Below are 17,103 nucleotides of genomic sequence, written 5' to 3' on the forward strand. Positions count from 1 at the left end.
ACAGTAATGCAGATTTAGAAACCTTTCGCTGAGCAAAGTCCAACAGAACAAAATTGAAGTCGTTACGCCGAATAAATACGTAGTTTGATCAGTTAAAATCCATTTCCATTGGCCGCAAGGAGGTATAGGTTTATATTGCTCTTTTTTACTTTTTTCTTTTTGACCCAAGGATTCCAAAAGTGGCTCTACTTACGAGTTTCGGGCGTGCTTAAAATTCTGGAAATTGTGCCTAAGTAATTTCCAGTTTTGGTCATCTATATTTCCTCCGTATTTATTTGGTGTAAGGACTTCAAACGTGTTCTGTTGGACTTTGCTTATCAAAAAGTTTCTAAGTCTATCTTACTCCCGCCAAACTCTGAAATTCAGAGTGGGCGTGGGCGCGGCTCCCCTCCTGCCCCCACTGACGCTCCTGTCTAACGGTTGTCATATGAAACTAGCCCACGCCCTTTCACGTGGTTTTAGTTTCATTTATTTCGTACTCTTGAATGCTAAGATATTACGTTTTGAAATAGCATTCATTTGCTGAGCAACACTGAACATTATTGAAAATAGACTTGGATCCATTGTGCTCTGAATGCCCCAAATATTGTTTCTCTTCAATACAATTATTGATTTTAACAACAACCAATACACAGACTTGCAGAAAATATTCTAAAATTAGCACAACATGAAGTGTGCTTGAAACATCACTTTTCGAAAATTTATTATTTTAAAATAATTTTATTAACATCAGTATTCCGAAATAGCAATGAAATTTTTGCATCTACAATTTCACCCAGCTCCAGGTGATCAATTGAGTAAAAATTATGTACATGTGTGCAAAACTTCAATGATAATACAATTATTTGAGCCAAATACCGTAAAAAAAACCATCATATTAAATCCAATGGTCATTCGAAAGTCACTTTACAAACCACTTTTACACAAATTAAATTAGGTAAAAAAAAAACGTGCGTTATCAGTGACTAACTAACTAACTACCGGTAACTCTATGGCCTATGGAACCCGGAGGTTCAATGCCGCGTTCACAAAAGCTCTCCACTGACTTCTATCCTTAACTAACTGCATCCAGTTTCTACTTTGTATTCCAATCTCTGCGAGATCCATCTTAATATTGTCCTCCCATCTGCGTCTAGGTCTTCCTAATGGTCGTTTTCCGATTGGTCTTCCAGTCAAGACTTTGAGAGCGTTTCTACTTTCTTCCATTCTAGCTACATGACCCGCCCACCTAAGCCTCCTAGACTTGACGGCCCTAACAATGTTGGGTAAACCATATAAATTATGTAGTTCCTTGTTATGAAGTTTCTGCCATTCCCCATTCCCGTTCCTTTTAGGTAGGAATATTCGTCTCAGAATCTTGTTCTCAAATACTTTCAGTCTATGTTCTTTCCTCAGAGTAAGTGACCATATTTCGCAGCCATACAGAACAACAGGCATGATTATCGTTTTGTATATTTTAAGCTTCAAATTCCTCGGCAGAATTCGCGACGACAAGAGATTTTGAACCGAATAGTAACACGAATTCCTTGCTTTTAGTCGACATTTAATTTCTCCGTGAATATGATTTTCCTCTGTTAATATTGATCCTAGAGCGTTATCAGTGACAGCTTATGGAAATACAAAGTCAACATTTTGAATCCGATACGGACATTCAAAACTCATTTTCAAAATCGCTGATGCTACAAGAACGAAATTTGATATATTAAGGTGCATTATCAGTATGCTACGAAAATATTTAATGTTTTTTCGAAAATCATCTTGAACAACAAATGGCCAATAAAAATTGATTAAAATACTATATAAAAGCCATTTTTAGTCAAACGATTTTATTTCTGTTATCAATGTTGCACTAATCAGTATATACAGGATGAATTTGTAATACTGGTTGCAAGTAAAGAGTAAAAAGTCTTAACAAATAAGTTATTACACGATTTTGAAATATGTTTTAAACTGTTCAAAATGTTTAAAACATGTTTTTTTTTCGCTCGTGTTTTAAAACATGTTTAAAACATTTTGAAGATCTTTTTCATGTTTTAAACACATGTTTTGTTCTTTTTTTTTAAAAAAAAAAAAACAGTATTTTTTTCAACCTTGCCACCCACCATGAACCACTCTCATTCACTGTGACCTACTCTGACTCACCAAAATTAATTGTCATCAACTCTGACACGTAATCCACGGCCTCTTCTCTACTGATTAAAGAGTTTACACTTGTAATAAAACAAGACTGTGAAATTGTCACTATTCGGAGTTTGAATTTCTATGGTCAATCGCTCAAGAACCACTCTGTTACAATAACGGTAGATCTGACCTTTATGATATAAAATGATAAAGTGTTTGTCAGTGAGGAAATTGAAGCACTTTGAGGTGGGGTGAAATTAGTGTGTGCCTAAAATATACTTGTACTAAGAGAGTATTCTTGCAAGTGTTAATTTCTCAACGCATTTCTCAAGAAACTTCTATTCGTAGGAAAATACCCCTGTACAATATGGAAAAGGTTATGATTTCTCAGTTCATAGTATTTTTCTCCAAAAGACTTGAAAAATCAGTTTTTCATAGCGTATAAAGGTGTTCGGGTACCTTCTGTGATAGCATCTCCATAAAGTATTAATTGTAATTTGTGTAACCACTAAAACACCACATTAAATTTAAGTTACAAATATGCATAATTGCAATTATTGTGGATATTTACTCAAAGTAAATTGCGTTTTAGTTTATAAAAAGGAAAGAAGAGACATTAAAAATTCGGTACAAAGTTGAATAACACAAATAAGCCATTAGTAATACAAGTATACATTTTCCATAACTCGTAATTTGCCACCTTAAAACAAATCTGAAATCGGGTTTATTTCCTGTTGGCCTCCAGGATATTTCATGGTAAATCATCCGCAGCGGAATGATGTCCATCCTTCAGCCAAGAAATAACTAGCTCGTCTACTTTGAGCTTGTCTACCGGTGGGCCATTAACATTGATGAACAAGTTAGACAATGCTTGAGCACTTAGCCTATTTCTAATATCAGTCATCTGTAAATTCATAAGGGGAAATCCGAGTTCGCACTCTGTCGTGGAAATTGATAATATTTCTATCCGACGTAGAAATTTCTGCATCTCCTCATCGACAATCTGCTTGTTAGACTTAAGTCTGATAACGATTTTTCTCGGTCAGTTTTGAAATTCTAAGCAAGAAATATCACCTCTCTGTCACCATACAACATCTTTTCCATATCGACCATGTCAGTTGGCAATGTCGACTCATGGAGAACAGAAACTTCATCTACCACACCTTCGATAGGAAATCTTGTGCATAAATTATCAGTTAAAACCTGATGAACTGATGGTTTCTTATTTGTTTATAAATTTAATTTTTGTAATTACACATGAAGGTTTGATGTCATTACCAACTTCCCCCCTCCTAGAAGGCAAAAGGGAACGAGGTTCCAGGGAAGTGTTCAGAGGTGCCTGGGAATTTTTCCCCTTCTTCCCCTTAAATTACCACACTGCTGTTTGTCATGGACCAATTTATGATAAATTTCAATTAAATTATGGTAGTATAATTATTTCCTTGTTGAACTATCGATACTTTTCAGTGGAAAAGAGGATGAAATTTGAAAGTCCCAAATCAAGGTAAGTGGACCAACGTTAAGTACAAAAAAAAAGTGTAAAATTTTCCATATAATTATGCATACAATCCAAACTTAAAATTTCCGTGCAATTAAGCTTACAGTACAAATTTTATGTCTATTTTTCTCACAACTTTATGGGTTGATTGCTCTGTGTTGTAAGCGCTCCATATAATAAACGTAAGCTTCAGCAGTTATTATAGTAGAAAGCAATGGATATATGAAGCGAAGCACTGTATTTTTTGTTTCTGATTTTTTTCTTAACTAATATCGATCGTTTTTGATCATTTTTACAAACCAGCTCACTATCAATTTTCCATATATAGAAAGTGCCCCCCCCCCCCCCATAAAGGAGAATTTTAAAAAAAATAATAGGACACGTTCTGTTTATTTTCAATAAAGTGTTAATACACTGAATTTCAGCTCCGTAAGTCTAACGGCTTGCGAAATATTCAATTTTTTTCGTAAAATTTCGGATCCTCACTACCTCCTTAGAATATGTATTATAATGAAAGCAATGTAACATCCCAGTTTGGATTAAGGCCTAACTATATACCAAAAGCCATTTCATTTGACTTTGCAATTTGGCCGTGATGATCAGGCACACAATTACATTCAATTTTTTATATAATAATTTATATATTACAGTGATTCAAAAATGTATTTTTCCAGTAGTTAGCTCCTCTAAAAACACACAGGCCTCAAAACCCAAGTAGTAGTATACATCATATTGCTATTATTACAATTAAAAATATCAATATCTAAAAGTGTCTGAAGTTCTTTTTTCACTTAGATATACTCACCTCACGTAAGTAGACAGAAACAAATGGAAAAGGAAGGGAAATGAAGGTCTTGAAAGTAAAACGCAGACAAAGTTACCAGTCTTCAGAAGATACTGTCTACAATACAGTGAGCAGAGTGAGTCGGTGGGTCGCAGTGGGTCATGGTAGGTTGTGGGTCGCAGTGGGTCACGGTGGATGGTGGGTCACATGCTGTTGAGTTACGACCCACTGACCCACTCAGAAAACTTGACCCACTCCATCTCTGCCCCCTAGTCCCCCTCTAGTTGCGGGCCTGCCTTGAAACTGTCGATCGAGAAAAAATTCAGTGCTTCGACAACTTCTGAATTCATATTCGCCTAACATTAGCATCCACCCCGTGCTCAATCACCGATAATTTCCTTTGGATTGCCATGAGCAAGGTACAGGATATTTTACTGCACTCTCAACACATGTCCAACTGACAGCACTGAAATTGTTTCACGCTGTTCGACCAGTTTTCCACGATGTTTCAGGGATGCCAACTTGTACCCTACCGCTATCACGTGTCTCGTGACTTCAGTGTAGCTATATTATTGATGTCGGTGCATACCACAGAACTATGGACGAGCATAAAAATATATGTTAAGTACATGATATAAATAACTGTTTTTCATTTGCAAATTTTCATCGATAGTATTACTTGACTTACGACTTCTATTAGTGAGAAATTTCATTCCTAAAATATTAAATTAGGGGAATTCCCTATGCCCAGTGATGAAAATTTTCCGGAAAATTTTTTGGAAAATTTTCCCGGAAAATTTTCCGATTCACAGAAACATACTCCACTTATTCCTACATCGTTGTTTAGTCGAGATGTGAGGTGGAAAATTTTCTTCTATATTTTTCCGGAAAATTTTCCGTTCTTAACAAATATCAGTGATTAAGTAACAATTCGTCAGTATTCATAAAATTGATTGAATTCATATATAGAAACGTTAAAAAGTGAAAGATCGTTGAAAGAATCTGAAAATTTTCATGGCTCAGACAATTTTCAGTACGATGTAAGAACTAGTGGAACAATTTTCCATGAATCGAAAAATTGTTTGTCCTGTACAATGAAAATTTTCCGGAAAATTTTCCGATTCATAAAAACATACTCCACTTATTCCTGCATCGTTGTCTAGTTAAGATGTGAGGTGGAAATTTTTCTTCTATAATTTTCCGGAAAATTTTCCGTTCTCAACAAATATCAGTGGTTAAGTAACAATTCGTCAGTATTCGTTAAATTGATTGAATTCATATATAGAAACGTGAAAGAGTGAAAGATCGTTTAAAGGATCTGAAAATTTTCATGGCTCAGACAATTTTCAGTACGATGTAGGAACTAGTGGAACAATTTTCCATGAATCGAAAAATTGTTTGTCCTGTACAATGAAAATTTTCCGGAAAATTTTCCGATTCATAAAAACATACTCCACTTATTCCTGCATCGTTGTCTAGTTAAGATGTGAGGTGGAAATTTTTCTTCTATATTTTTCCGGAAAATTTTCCGTTCTTAACAAATATCAGTGGTTAAGTAACAATTCGTCAGTATTCGTAAAATTGATTGAATTCATATATAGAAACGTGAAAGATCGTTTAAAGGATCTCAAAATTTTTATGGCTCAGACAATTTTCAGTACGATGTAGGAACTAGTGGAACAATTTTTCATGAATCGAAAAATTGTCTGTCCTGTACAATGAAAATTTTCCGGAAAATTTTCCGATTCATAAAAACATACTCCACTTATTCCTATATCGTTGTCTAGTTGAGATGTGAGGTGGAGAATTTTCTTCTATATTTATCCGGAAATTTTTCCGTTCTTAACAAATATCAGTGATTAAGTAACAATTCGTCAGTATTCATAAAATTGATTGAATTCATATATAGAAATGTTAAAAAGTGAAAGATCGTTTAAAGAATCTGATAATTTTCATGGCTTAGACAATAATTTTCAGTACGATGTAGGAACTAGTGGAACAATTTTTCATTAATCGAAAAGTTGTCTCCTGTGCAGTGATGAAAATTTTCCGGAAAATTTTCCGATTCATAAAAATATATTCCACTTATTCCTACATCGTTGTTTAGTTGAGATGTGAGTTGGAAAATTTTCTTCTATATTTTTCCGGAAATATTTCTGTTAACAAATATCAGTGATTAAGTAACAATTCGTAAGTATTCATAAAATTGATTGAATTCATATATAGAAATGTTAAAAAGTGAAAGATCGTTTAAAGAATCTGAAAATTTTCATGGCTTAGACAATTTTCAGTATTATGTAGGAACGAGTGGAACAATTTTTGATGAATAGAAAAATTGTGTCCTCTATAGTGATGAAAATTTTCCGGGAAATTTTGAAACGGAAAATTTTCCGATTCGTAAAAATATACTCCACTTATTCCTACATCGTTGTTTAGCCGTGATGTAAGGTGGAGAATTTTCTTCTATATTTTTCCGGAAATTTTTCCGTTCTTAACAAATATCAGTGATTAAGTAACAATTCGTCAGTATTCATAAAATTGATTTAATTCATATATAGAAATGTTAGAAAGTGAAAGATCGTTTAAAGAATCTGAAAATTTTCATGGTTTAGATAATTTTCAGTACTATGTAGGAACAAGTGGAACAATTTTTCATGAATCGAAAAATTGCCTGTCGTGTACAGTGATTAAAATTTTCCGGAAAATTTTGAAACGGAAAATTTTCCGATTCGTAAAAGAAGTGTCCACTTATTCGTACATCGTTGATATGAGGTGAAAAATTTTCTTCTATATATAGAGAGAAAAACTGTGGTAAAAGTTTATTTCCCAACTTGAAATACAAAATTTTCCGGTTCCCGAAAGCTAATTGGAAAATTATAATTTGTTGCTGACTAACTTTCCTCTACTGAAATTCAATTTTGTAGCTTTATGTGCAGTTAAATATAGTGGAAAATTTTCCACCTAACATCACTATACATAATATCCAAATTTGTCAGGCCTATGAAAAGTGTTTTCCACTTGTTTTTACATCGTAATGAAAATTTTCCGATCTATGAAAATTCCTCTCACTTGTTTCTACAGAGCAATAAAACTTTCCGATTCAGAAAACAGTTGTTTTAATTCTTGCTTCGAAATGATGAAAACTTTCCGACTCATAAAAAATTCTTCAATTTTTCCATATAAGGCAGGAAATATTTCGATTCATGAACAATTGTTTAACTTGTTCCTACATAGTACTGAAAATTGTCTGAGCCATGAAAATTTTCAGATTCTTTAAACGATCTTTCAGTTTTTAACATTTCTATACATGAATTCAATCAATTTCATGATTGCTGAGGAATTGTTACTTGATTACTGATATTTTTTTAGAACGGAAAATTTTCCGGAAAAATATAGCGGAAAATTTTCCGAAATGGAAAATTTTCCGCGGAAAATTTTCCACCTGACATCACTACCTATGCCCCTAGCATTTTCTACCATGTGTTAGATCCGATATTAAAACTACACAAAATTCCATCGGGAAAATAAGCTTGCATATTTTGTTGTAGTGTATTACATGATTTGAAAAATGAAATGAAATCTTTGAGTTTTACGTTCTACGGATATGCCGGCTAAGCTAAATGAAACGATGATGATGGGAAATTAATGAAATGGTGGAATAAAGAAAGTGGGAGGAAATGGGAGAACCCCGAGGAAACCCACGCAAATGGTGTTTGTTCACCACAAAGTTCACTTGGCGCGAGCTGCGATCGAACCAATGATCCCAAGCACCAGAGGTGAACGCTCTACCACGCAGTACATGGTTTGAGTCGTGTTACATTATGACTATATCACTGTTCAGTTTTAAACTATTAGAGCTCATTATGGAGCTCAAACTACTAACATGTTTAGACTTATTTATAGGCCTACATCAAACTCTGGTAAACAATATAGATTTTTCACAAATTTGAAATATTTACATTTAAGCATAATATTAAACTATTATTCTCTGTGTTCACACAGTTTATCAAGGATGACAGTGTCTTTCAAAAACATAAATTTAAGTTAAATATTCAAAGCGAAGTCAGAGGAGTTCTCCTGAAGCAATCTAATGAGCTACATAAAAAATGAAAAGGAAAAACTCGAAAAAAATGATAAATCATAGTCTGAATTCAGAACGCTTTATGAACCTTGTCCCAGATTAGAATGAGCCTAGTATATTACGTAATATTTCTGGTAATTTAGAAAGTATTTTCAGTGATTCTTATTTAAATTATCGGCATTACTCGAGCAGACGGCTCTACCAAATTTTTGCAGATTTCTTACATTTTCAGCTTCAGTTAGAGCTTTGTATTTCTTTAAGCAGAGCAAACACTAAATGAGTAGCTCCATTACTACTTGTAGATTGACATAAGGAGGGCTCAGTGTAAATACAGTGTGGACGTATGGCTTAAAAACTACTGAATAAAACACGAACCAACTTGTACTAGGTGGCCACTAAAAACACGAATGCTATCTGAGTCAGAGCAGGAGAGCAGAGGGGGGACCCCAACGTTAGCGAGGGGGTGCGTCCATAGGGAGCAGGCGCGTCAACGATGGGGTTATACGCATAAACGAGGATAGTGGAGGAGCATACTTACGCCTATAGTACTTTCACTATCACTCAAAATTAATTTCAATACGCTGTGTACTGACAATAATTAGTTATATTCACACTCTCATTCCTTCACGAAAAATGTTTCACATCGTATTTTACCTACAAATTTTCTCTTTGATAGAACCGTTTACTCGAGTCAACCCAAATTATACTATTTCTATTATATAGTATGCATTCTGTAGTACACTGAGACTTCATTAGTACACTTTCTCTAGTGGAACTATACAAATAAGTTCGATCTAAGTACGTTGTATCAGTTGTAATAAAATTGTATGTTCTATAATTAAATCAACAAATAAGCTAGCTATTTTATACAATCTTAGGACATTATAGCATTCCTATAGCAAAACCCGATATGTATATCATAGTATTTTTCTTAGAGATTAGTTAAATGTCATAAACTTAGTATGTCTTTTTATTTTCAACTATTGCTACTTTGCAAGAGGCTAACAAGCACAATTAAATTTATTCAGACTTTGGTTTAACGACTAGATAATAACATCTTAAGCTTTTCTTTTAAATCCTTCGATTTTCACCACTTTTAGAGAAGTAGTCATTACTTTTTAAGTAACCAGTCGTCACACCTAGCGTATGCCCTCGTGGACTGTGCGAAACAAGGGAAGTGAGCCTGCAAGTTTTATTGAATTTTCGTAATCCTTTTGTTATTTTCATTGTTTTTATTTCATTCCCTTTTCTCATTCTTCGAAACCCAATTGGTGTGAGCTGAGATCGAATCAAAGACCCCACGCTGCGGAGGTGAGAGATCTACCACTGAGTCATCGTGGCGACATTGTCACTTGATAGCCTATTGGAAAAACAAATTCGTTTGTTTTTGAGAAGAAAAAGAGATATGAAGCTTGACTTAGCATGTGGTATATCCAGATTCCATTTAAAACAATGTGTTTGTTGTGCGTTTTCCTTCATGTTGAAAGAAGAAAAGGGAAGGATGAAATAAGAAAATTTCCTTATAACCATACCCTAACAGACACGTACCTCTTTACGCTATCAAGACATATTACAGCAATTTCGCAGCGGACACCACTACACAAACACGGTCCAGTGTAGTCATTTGTATCTATGCTTATTTGAAGTAGCCTAATATGTCACAAATGACTTTTGCTCTTGTTCTAGTGTTTATTTCAAAATGCATACCTATATGTTACAAGTTGTAAACATATGTAGTTTCTCAATTTTCTGAGACGCTTTCCAAGAGAAATAGTAGTAATACATATCCATTATGAATATTGAACACATGTCCATTAAATGCATAATTTGAATAACAAACGCCTGTTGTATTTGATTTCAGGTGTCACAGTTCATCTTAGTGACAACTAAGTATGATTATTGCTCGATTTCCCCGCAGCATATATTATGTGATATGTACAGTGTAAGTAAACAGCAAAAAACATTTAATTTATACTTCCTTTGTCTTTGATTAGAGTTCACAATATGCTATAACTTTAACCATTTGATTGTGTGAGGAACGGTAGAAACAGTTTCAAACCTAAAGAATTGCAGCACACGCCACTAATGTACTGCTCGCTCGAAGGGCAACTAAATGTGGAAACTTTCCAGGAATCATAGAATCCTAATTCGATTTCGTCGAATCCACGAGTCATCTATATAAAGACAGACGAAAAAATGAAAATGAAATGAAATCTTTGAGTTTTACGTCCCACAATTATGCCGGTTAGGCTAAAGGAGACGGTGATGATGAGTAATGAATGAAATGGTGGAATGAAGAAAGTGGGAGGAAAACCCCGAGAAAACCAACGCACACGGTGTTTGTCCACCACAAAGTTCACCTAGCGGGGGCTGGGATAGAACCCGGGACCCCAAACATCAGAGGTGAACTCTACCTCTGAGCCACCGCGGCCCCGAGGACAAACGAAATGTTATAGGATTGAAATACGCATCACTTCTTCTAGCAGAAACTATTTAGTAGAGCAACTAATCGCTTTCGCTCGAAGTTACGCAAGATAAATACAAGGTAACCTAACACTTCAATATTTATTTCTTGTACAAGCAACAAGTTCTGAATTTAATTTATTGAACAGCAGTCAGATTTTCCTACGAAAATCAGCCGAGCATGTAAAAATGCCAGGAAATGATAAAAAGATACGCGTTTATAGAAGGGAGTTTATGAAGTAATTCCTTAGCTTGTTTTGTTGTTCCATATTGGCAGAATTGTAGGAGATAGAATTATTAATGAAAATCATCTTTAGAAAGAACGGGATAGCAAGTGTGATGACATAACAAAGGTTATCATAAGCTGAAGAGGAAGAAATTTTCTTCTTCTTCTTCTAATTAATATTAATTAACTATTGAAACAAAAACTTGAGAATTTTGGAGCGGGAGACCTGGGTTCGAACCTCGCTGGAGTTCATTTTGTTTGTAGCCCAAGTTGCATTGTCATGCTTCCGAAAAGACACTAACTCCCAATTGCGGGGGTTAGCGCAACAATGGTCTAACCCACATTTTTAAAAACGGAGAAAAATCAAGTTAAACACATGTGTTTTTTTTGTACAATATAACAAAAGCAAGCACAAGTGGTTGGATGTGTCATACATTGTATACACGACTCCAAAAGTGCATTACCACCTGCATTTCTCGTTTTCCTGCAATAGCAGGCAACCCAAAAACCTCGGCGGTTGGGTTGGTTCCGAATTCGAAAGGCGTTGGACTAAACCTAGATTTTGTAAAAAAATATATCAGTGTGGCAAACTGCAAATAAGAGAATAAAGCAAATTGTTAAAAATAACAATTTTATTATGGTGACGGAGTTAGATGAGATCAAAAGTTACAAAATGATCTTGCTTAAGCAGTTCAAACAAGATGAATGGAAAGAAATAGATATCAGAGAAAAGCATTTCATCCTCCCCATCCAAAAAAAGAATCTCCTAAAAAAAATAAAAAGTTACATAATGTAAAGTTTTAATATAAAAACCCCACTCTAAATGGTGAAAGATGACACCCGACAGACAAGAACAACTGAACCAAAGTCAATGAAATTGTGCACAGATACTGCAGACGTAAAACTAAAGAATTCGAGTTTCGTATTTTATTGCAAAAACGGTTGGTTGGGGCACGGACCCCTCCAAAGCTTTAATCACGAAATATCAAAACTGCTACTAACATTATGTCAGATGTGTATAAAGGATTTTCAAATTCGACTCCCGAAACGCAAAAAGAAATGAACCGAAGTGAATGAAATTGTGAACAGATACTGCAGACGTAAAATGAGGATACGAGTTTCGTATTTTAATGTAGATAACGGTTGGGTGGGGCTTGGACGCGTCCAAAACTTTGATCACGAAAAATCAAATGTGCTAGTAACAGTATGTAAGATGTGTGTTAAAGACATGAAGAATTGCAAAGAAATTTTTGTATGGACAATACACAAAAAAATAAAGGAAAACGTTTTTTTTTACTTTCTGCGGAAGAAACGGTTTTAGGGGGCAGAAACTCCCACCCTAAATTTTCAAATTTGACGCTGGAAGGCAAACAGAAGTGAACCGAAGTGAATGAAATGGTCCACGGATATTGTAGATATAAAATGAGGGAATATGGGATTGGTATTTTGCTGGGAAAAGGGGTTGGATGCGGCACGGACCACCCTAACCTTTGATCACGAAATATGACAAGTGCTAGTAACCGTATGTCAGGTGTGTGTAAAGGACAGAAAGTATTGAAACGAAACTTCTTGTATCGATTATACGCAAAAAATAAAGGAACATCGGTTTTTCTATGCTCTGCGGAAAACCGGCATTAGGGAGTAGAGGCTCCCAAACAATAACTTGAAAATTGACGCCCGACAGGCAAAAAGAAGTGAACCGAATTGAATGAAATTCTGGACAGATATTGTAGACAAACTGAGGTAATACGGGTTTCATATTTTCCTGGAGAAAAGATTGGGTGGGACACGGACCCCTCCAAACCTTTGGTCACGAAATATCAAAAGTGCTATTAACTGTTTGTCAGATTTGTGTAAAGACATGACGAATTGGCACGAAACTTTATGAACGGGCAATACGAAGAAAATAACTGAGTAAGGGTTATTTTCTGCAGAAAAACGGTTTTAAGGGGCAAAAGCTCTCACCCAAAATTATGAAAGTTGACGCCGGAAAGGCAAACAGAAGTGAACCGAAGTGAAAGAAATTGTCCACGGATATTGTAGACACAATATGAGGGAAAATGGGTTTGGTATTTTGCTGGAGAAAAAGTTGGGTGCGCACGGACCCCCTAACCTTTGATCACGAAATATGAAAATTGCTAGTAACAGTATGTCAGATATGTGTAAAGGACATGAAGAAGTGCAACATAAGTTTGTGTATGGACAATAGCCAAAAAGTAAACGAATACGGGTTTTTTATATTCTGCGGGAAAACGGTTTTAGGGGCAGAAGCTTCCACCCTAAATTTTGAAAGTTCACGCCCGAAAGGAAGAAAGAACTGAACCGAAGTTAATAAAATTTGCACAGATTTTGTAGACATAAAATAACGGAATACGGGTTTTGTATTTTCTTCGAGAAAACGGTTGGGTTGGGCACCGACCCCTCCAAACCTTTGATCACAAAAAATTAAAAGTGCTGGTAACAGTATGTCAGATGTGTGTAAAGTACATGAAGAATTGCACCGAAACTTTTTGTATGGATAATACGCAAAAATTAAAGGAATACGGGTTCTTTTATGTTCTTCGAAAAGCGGTATTAGGGACAAAAGCTCCGACCCAAAATTTGCAAATTTGACTCCCGAAAGACAAAAAGAAGTGAACCGGAGTGAGTGCAATTGTGCACAGAAATTGCAGACGTAAAATGAGGGAATACGGTTTTTATTTTCCAGGAAAAAAGGGTTGGATAGGGCACGAACCCCTCCAAACCTTTGATCTTCAAATATCACAACTACTAGTAACAGTATGTCACATGTGTGCAAACGACATTAAAAATTGCAACACAACTTTGTGTATTAACAATACGCAAAAAATAAAGAAATACGTTTTTTTTGTTCTGCGGAAAAACGGTTTATGGGCCAAAAGCCCCCACCCGAGATTTTGAAATTTGACGCCCGAAAGGAAAGAAGAAGTGAACCGAAGTGAATTAAATTGTGCACAGATACTGCAGAGTAAAATGAGGATACGAGTTTCGTACTTTCCTGGAAAAACGGTAGTGTAAGGCACGGACAATTCGAAACCTTTGATCACGAAAAATCAAAAGTGGTACTAACAGTATGTCAGATGTGTGTAAAGAACATGAAGAATTGGAACATAACTTTCTGTATGGACAATACGCAGAAAGTAAATGAATACAGGTTTTTTATGTTCTGCGGGAAAACGGTTTTAGCGGGCAGAAGCTCCCAAACAAAATTTTGAAAGTTGACTTCCGAAAGGCAAAAAGAAGCGAACCGAAGTGAATGAAATTGTACGCAGATATTGTAAACATAAAATGAGGGAATTTGGGTTTCGTATTTTCCTGAAGAAAACGGTTGGGTAGGGCACTGACCCCTCAAAACCTTTAATCACGAAATATCAAAACTGCTACTAACATTATGTCAGATGTGTGTAAAGGACATGAAGAATTGCGACGAAGCTTTTTGTATGAACAATAGGCAAAAAGTAAACGAATACATTTTTTTATTTTCAAGGAAAATATGGTTTTTGGGTCACAATTCCTCGTCCAAAATTTTGGAATTTCACCCCAAAAGGCAGGAAGAATTGGACCGAAGTGAATGATATGTGCACTAATATTTTAGAAGTAAGATGAGGGAATACATGTTGCGTATTTTCTTGAAAGGAAAAAACTATTGAGTGAACCGAGGCGTTGAGTGGCGGTATCAGTGGACCGAACCGAATGAAATTGTATGTAGATATTGGATATCTAAAATATGGCCTTCCGTGTTTCACAAGTGTCGTGTCTCCATCCGATTTCTGCAATTTTGGCAGGTCAAGTAACAGAAGTGCAAACAGTATAGCGTATTTTATAGTATTTCAGGAGGCACCTTTAACCCATGCAATGTTTTTCCGCATAAACAAAAACACGTGTCGATTTATTTCCGTATTGCTGTTGATCTGTCAAATTTGAAGCAAACCGGATAGGGACACTTGAGAAACACGATAGGACTTATTTTACACCTGGTCTATATAATATCTACTAACAAGTTTGATTTCCTTGGGTCCACTTCTTCCTTCGCTATTATGGTAGTATCTTCCTTTTTCGGATGGGGCCTAGGTCCCAACACGGTTCTTCCGCAAAAATTAAAACACTTTTCATATATTGTTTTAAAAATAGTCCCTTTACGAAGTTTCGTTGCAATTCTCCATATTCTTTAGGAACTACTGACGTATGCTTATTTGCACTTTTGATATTCCGTAATCAACAGTTTATAAGGTCCGTACCTCACTCAACCGCTTTTTTTCGGAAAATACGAAACCCAATTATCTCATTTTACGTCTACAATATATGCACACAATTTTATTCAATTCGGTGCACTTCTTCTTGCATTTTGGGCTTTAAATTTCAGTTTTTTAGGGGGCTCTTGACCCCTAAAACAGTTTTTTTCCGCAAAAAATAAAAGAAAAGTCGTATTCGTTTTTTTGCGTATTGTCCCTACACAATGTGTTGTTCCAATTCTTCATGTCTTTCAAGCACTTCTGACATTTTCTCTTATTAGCAGTTTTGATATTTCGCGATCAAAGTTCTGGAGGTGTCTGTGTCCCACCTAAATGGTTATCTTTTTCTCAGGAAAATAAGAAAAAGGTATTCCCTCATTTTATATCTACAATATCTGTACACATTTTCATTCACTTCGATTCACTTCCTCTTGCCTTCCGGGCCTTCACTTTTGTTTTGGAGGGGTCCGTTCCCCACCTAACCGTTTTCTCCAGGAAAATACGAAACACGTGTTCCCTCATTTTATGTCTGCAATATGTGTGTAAAATTTCGTTTACTTCGGTTTACTTGGTTTTTGCCTTTCGGGCGTCAACTTTCAAAATTGTGGGTGGGGGCTTTTGTCCCTTAAAACCGTTATTTCCGCAGAAAATAAGAAACCCGTATTCGTTTATTTCATGCGTAGTATGTACCTTTCAAATTTTATCAAAATCGGAGTGTTACGCTTCGGAAGTGTTGCTTGTTAGTAATAATATTTCTTTAAAATTTTACAAACAAATAGAGGGAATTAAAGCGAAAAATTGGGATGAATTGGAACTTTCGGCTCCTACCAACATTGAAACAAATGACAGTACAAGTATTCAATAGACATGAAATTTGAAACTGAGATTTAACTATATTTCTGTCATGATTTTAATGCACACTGCAATGTTCTTAAATGCTAATTAAGTTAGGATTTTACATCCAAATTAAGTTGCAACATAATAATTCTTGTTAGAAAACCCGAATCGGCAATGAGAATTTAAGATTAGCCGATACTTTAGATACCATGGGAAAAAGGTTGAAGAGTGTAACCTAAGTGTGTGGCCAAGTGGGTTGCGAGGCGATTTAATATATTGCATGTCTTCTACTCGGCAGCGTCCACCTCAACCGTTTCATTTTATTTGAAAACAAAACATTTTTATCATGAGTTACACTTAAGGATGCGCACGAGACGAATCGAGACAGGATTTTCCTGACAAAATTCGAGTCGAGACACGGCTCTTCCAATAGGGAAATATACATTTTTCGAGTCGAGACATCACCTTTCCAGCACATTTTCGAGACGAGACAGCCACAAATCTTGTCTCGTGCGCATCCCTAGTTACATTAGCACACACTACATGAGTGAGAATTTATATTATGATAGAATATACTATGAACTTTAATAGAAAAAGTGTCGACACTCGATAATTATTAGGTAGTAAGATTTCAATAGATTCAGGGTTGATCGTGCCGTGTGTGAAGTTATGAAATATGAATTGGTTTCAACAGGTGTGGATCCAAGGGGAATTTTATAGGGACTACAACCCCCGATGACGCTCAGGTATACACTGGATAAAATGGGTTTCAATCCTACTTTATTTACACTGGGTAAAGTTGGAAACTATGCTTTAGTCCATCCCTTGGTCATATCCTGGTTC

General features: G+C 35.5%; 1 protein-coding gene across 1 annotated transcript in view; it reads left to right on the top strand.

Moving 5' to 3' along the window:
- Window positions 1-8,517: 8,517 nt before the first annotated feature.
- The window catches only part of LOC145667962 (venom allergen 5-like), a 57,520-nt gene continuing 48,934 nt past the window's right edge, over window positions 8,518-17,103 (top strand). The window contains exons 1-2 of the mRNA XM_081735389.1: window positions 8,518-8,618; window positions 10,346-10,426. Coding sequence (XP_081591515.1) covers window positions 8,589-8,618; window positions 10,346-10,426 — 111 coding nt within the window. The 5' untranslated portion in view covers window positions 8,518-8,588. The remainder of the gene's footprint in view (window positions 8,619-10,345; window positions 10,427-17,103) is intronic.

Source organism: Thermobia domestica, chromosome 1 (assembly GCF_964235325.1).
Source record: "Thermobia domestica chromosome 1, izTheDome1.hap1.1, whole genome shotgun sequence".
In the NCBI taxonomy this organism is placed as follows: domain Eukaryota; kingdom Metazoa; phylum Arthropoda; class Insecta; order Zygentoma; family Lepismatidae; genus Thermobia; species Thermobia domestica.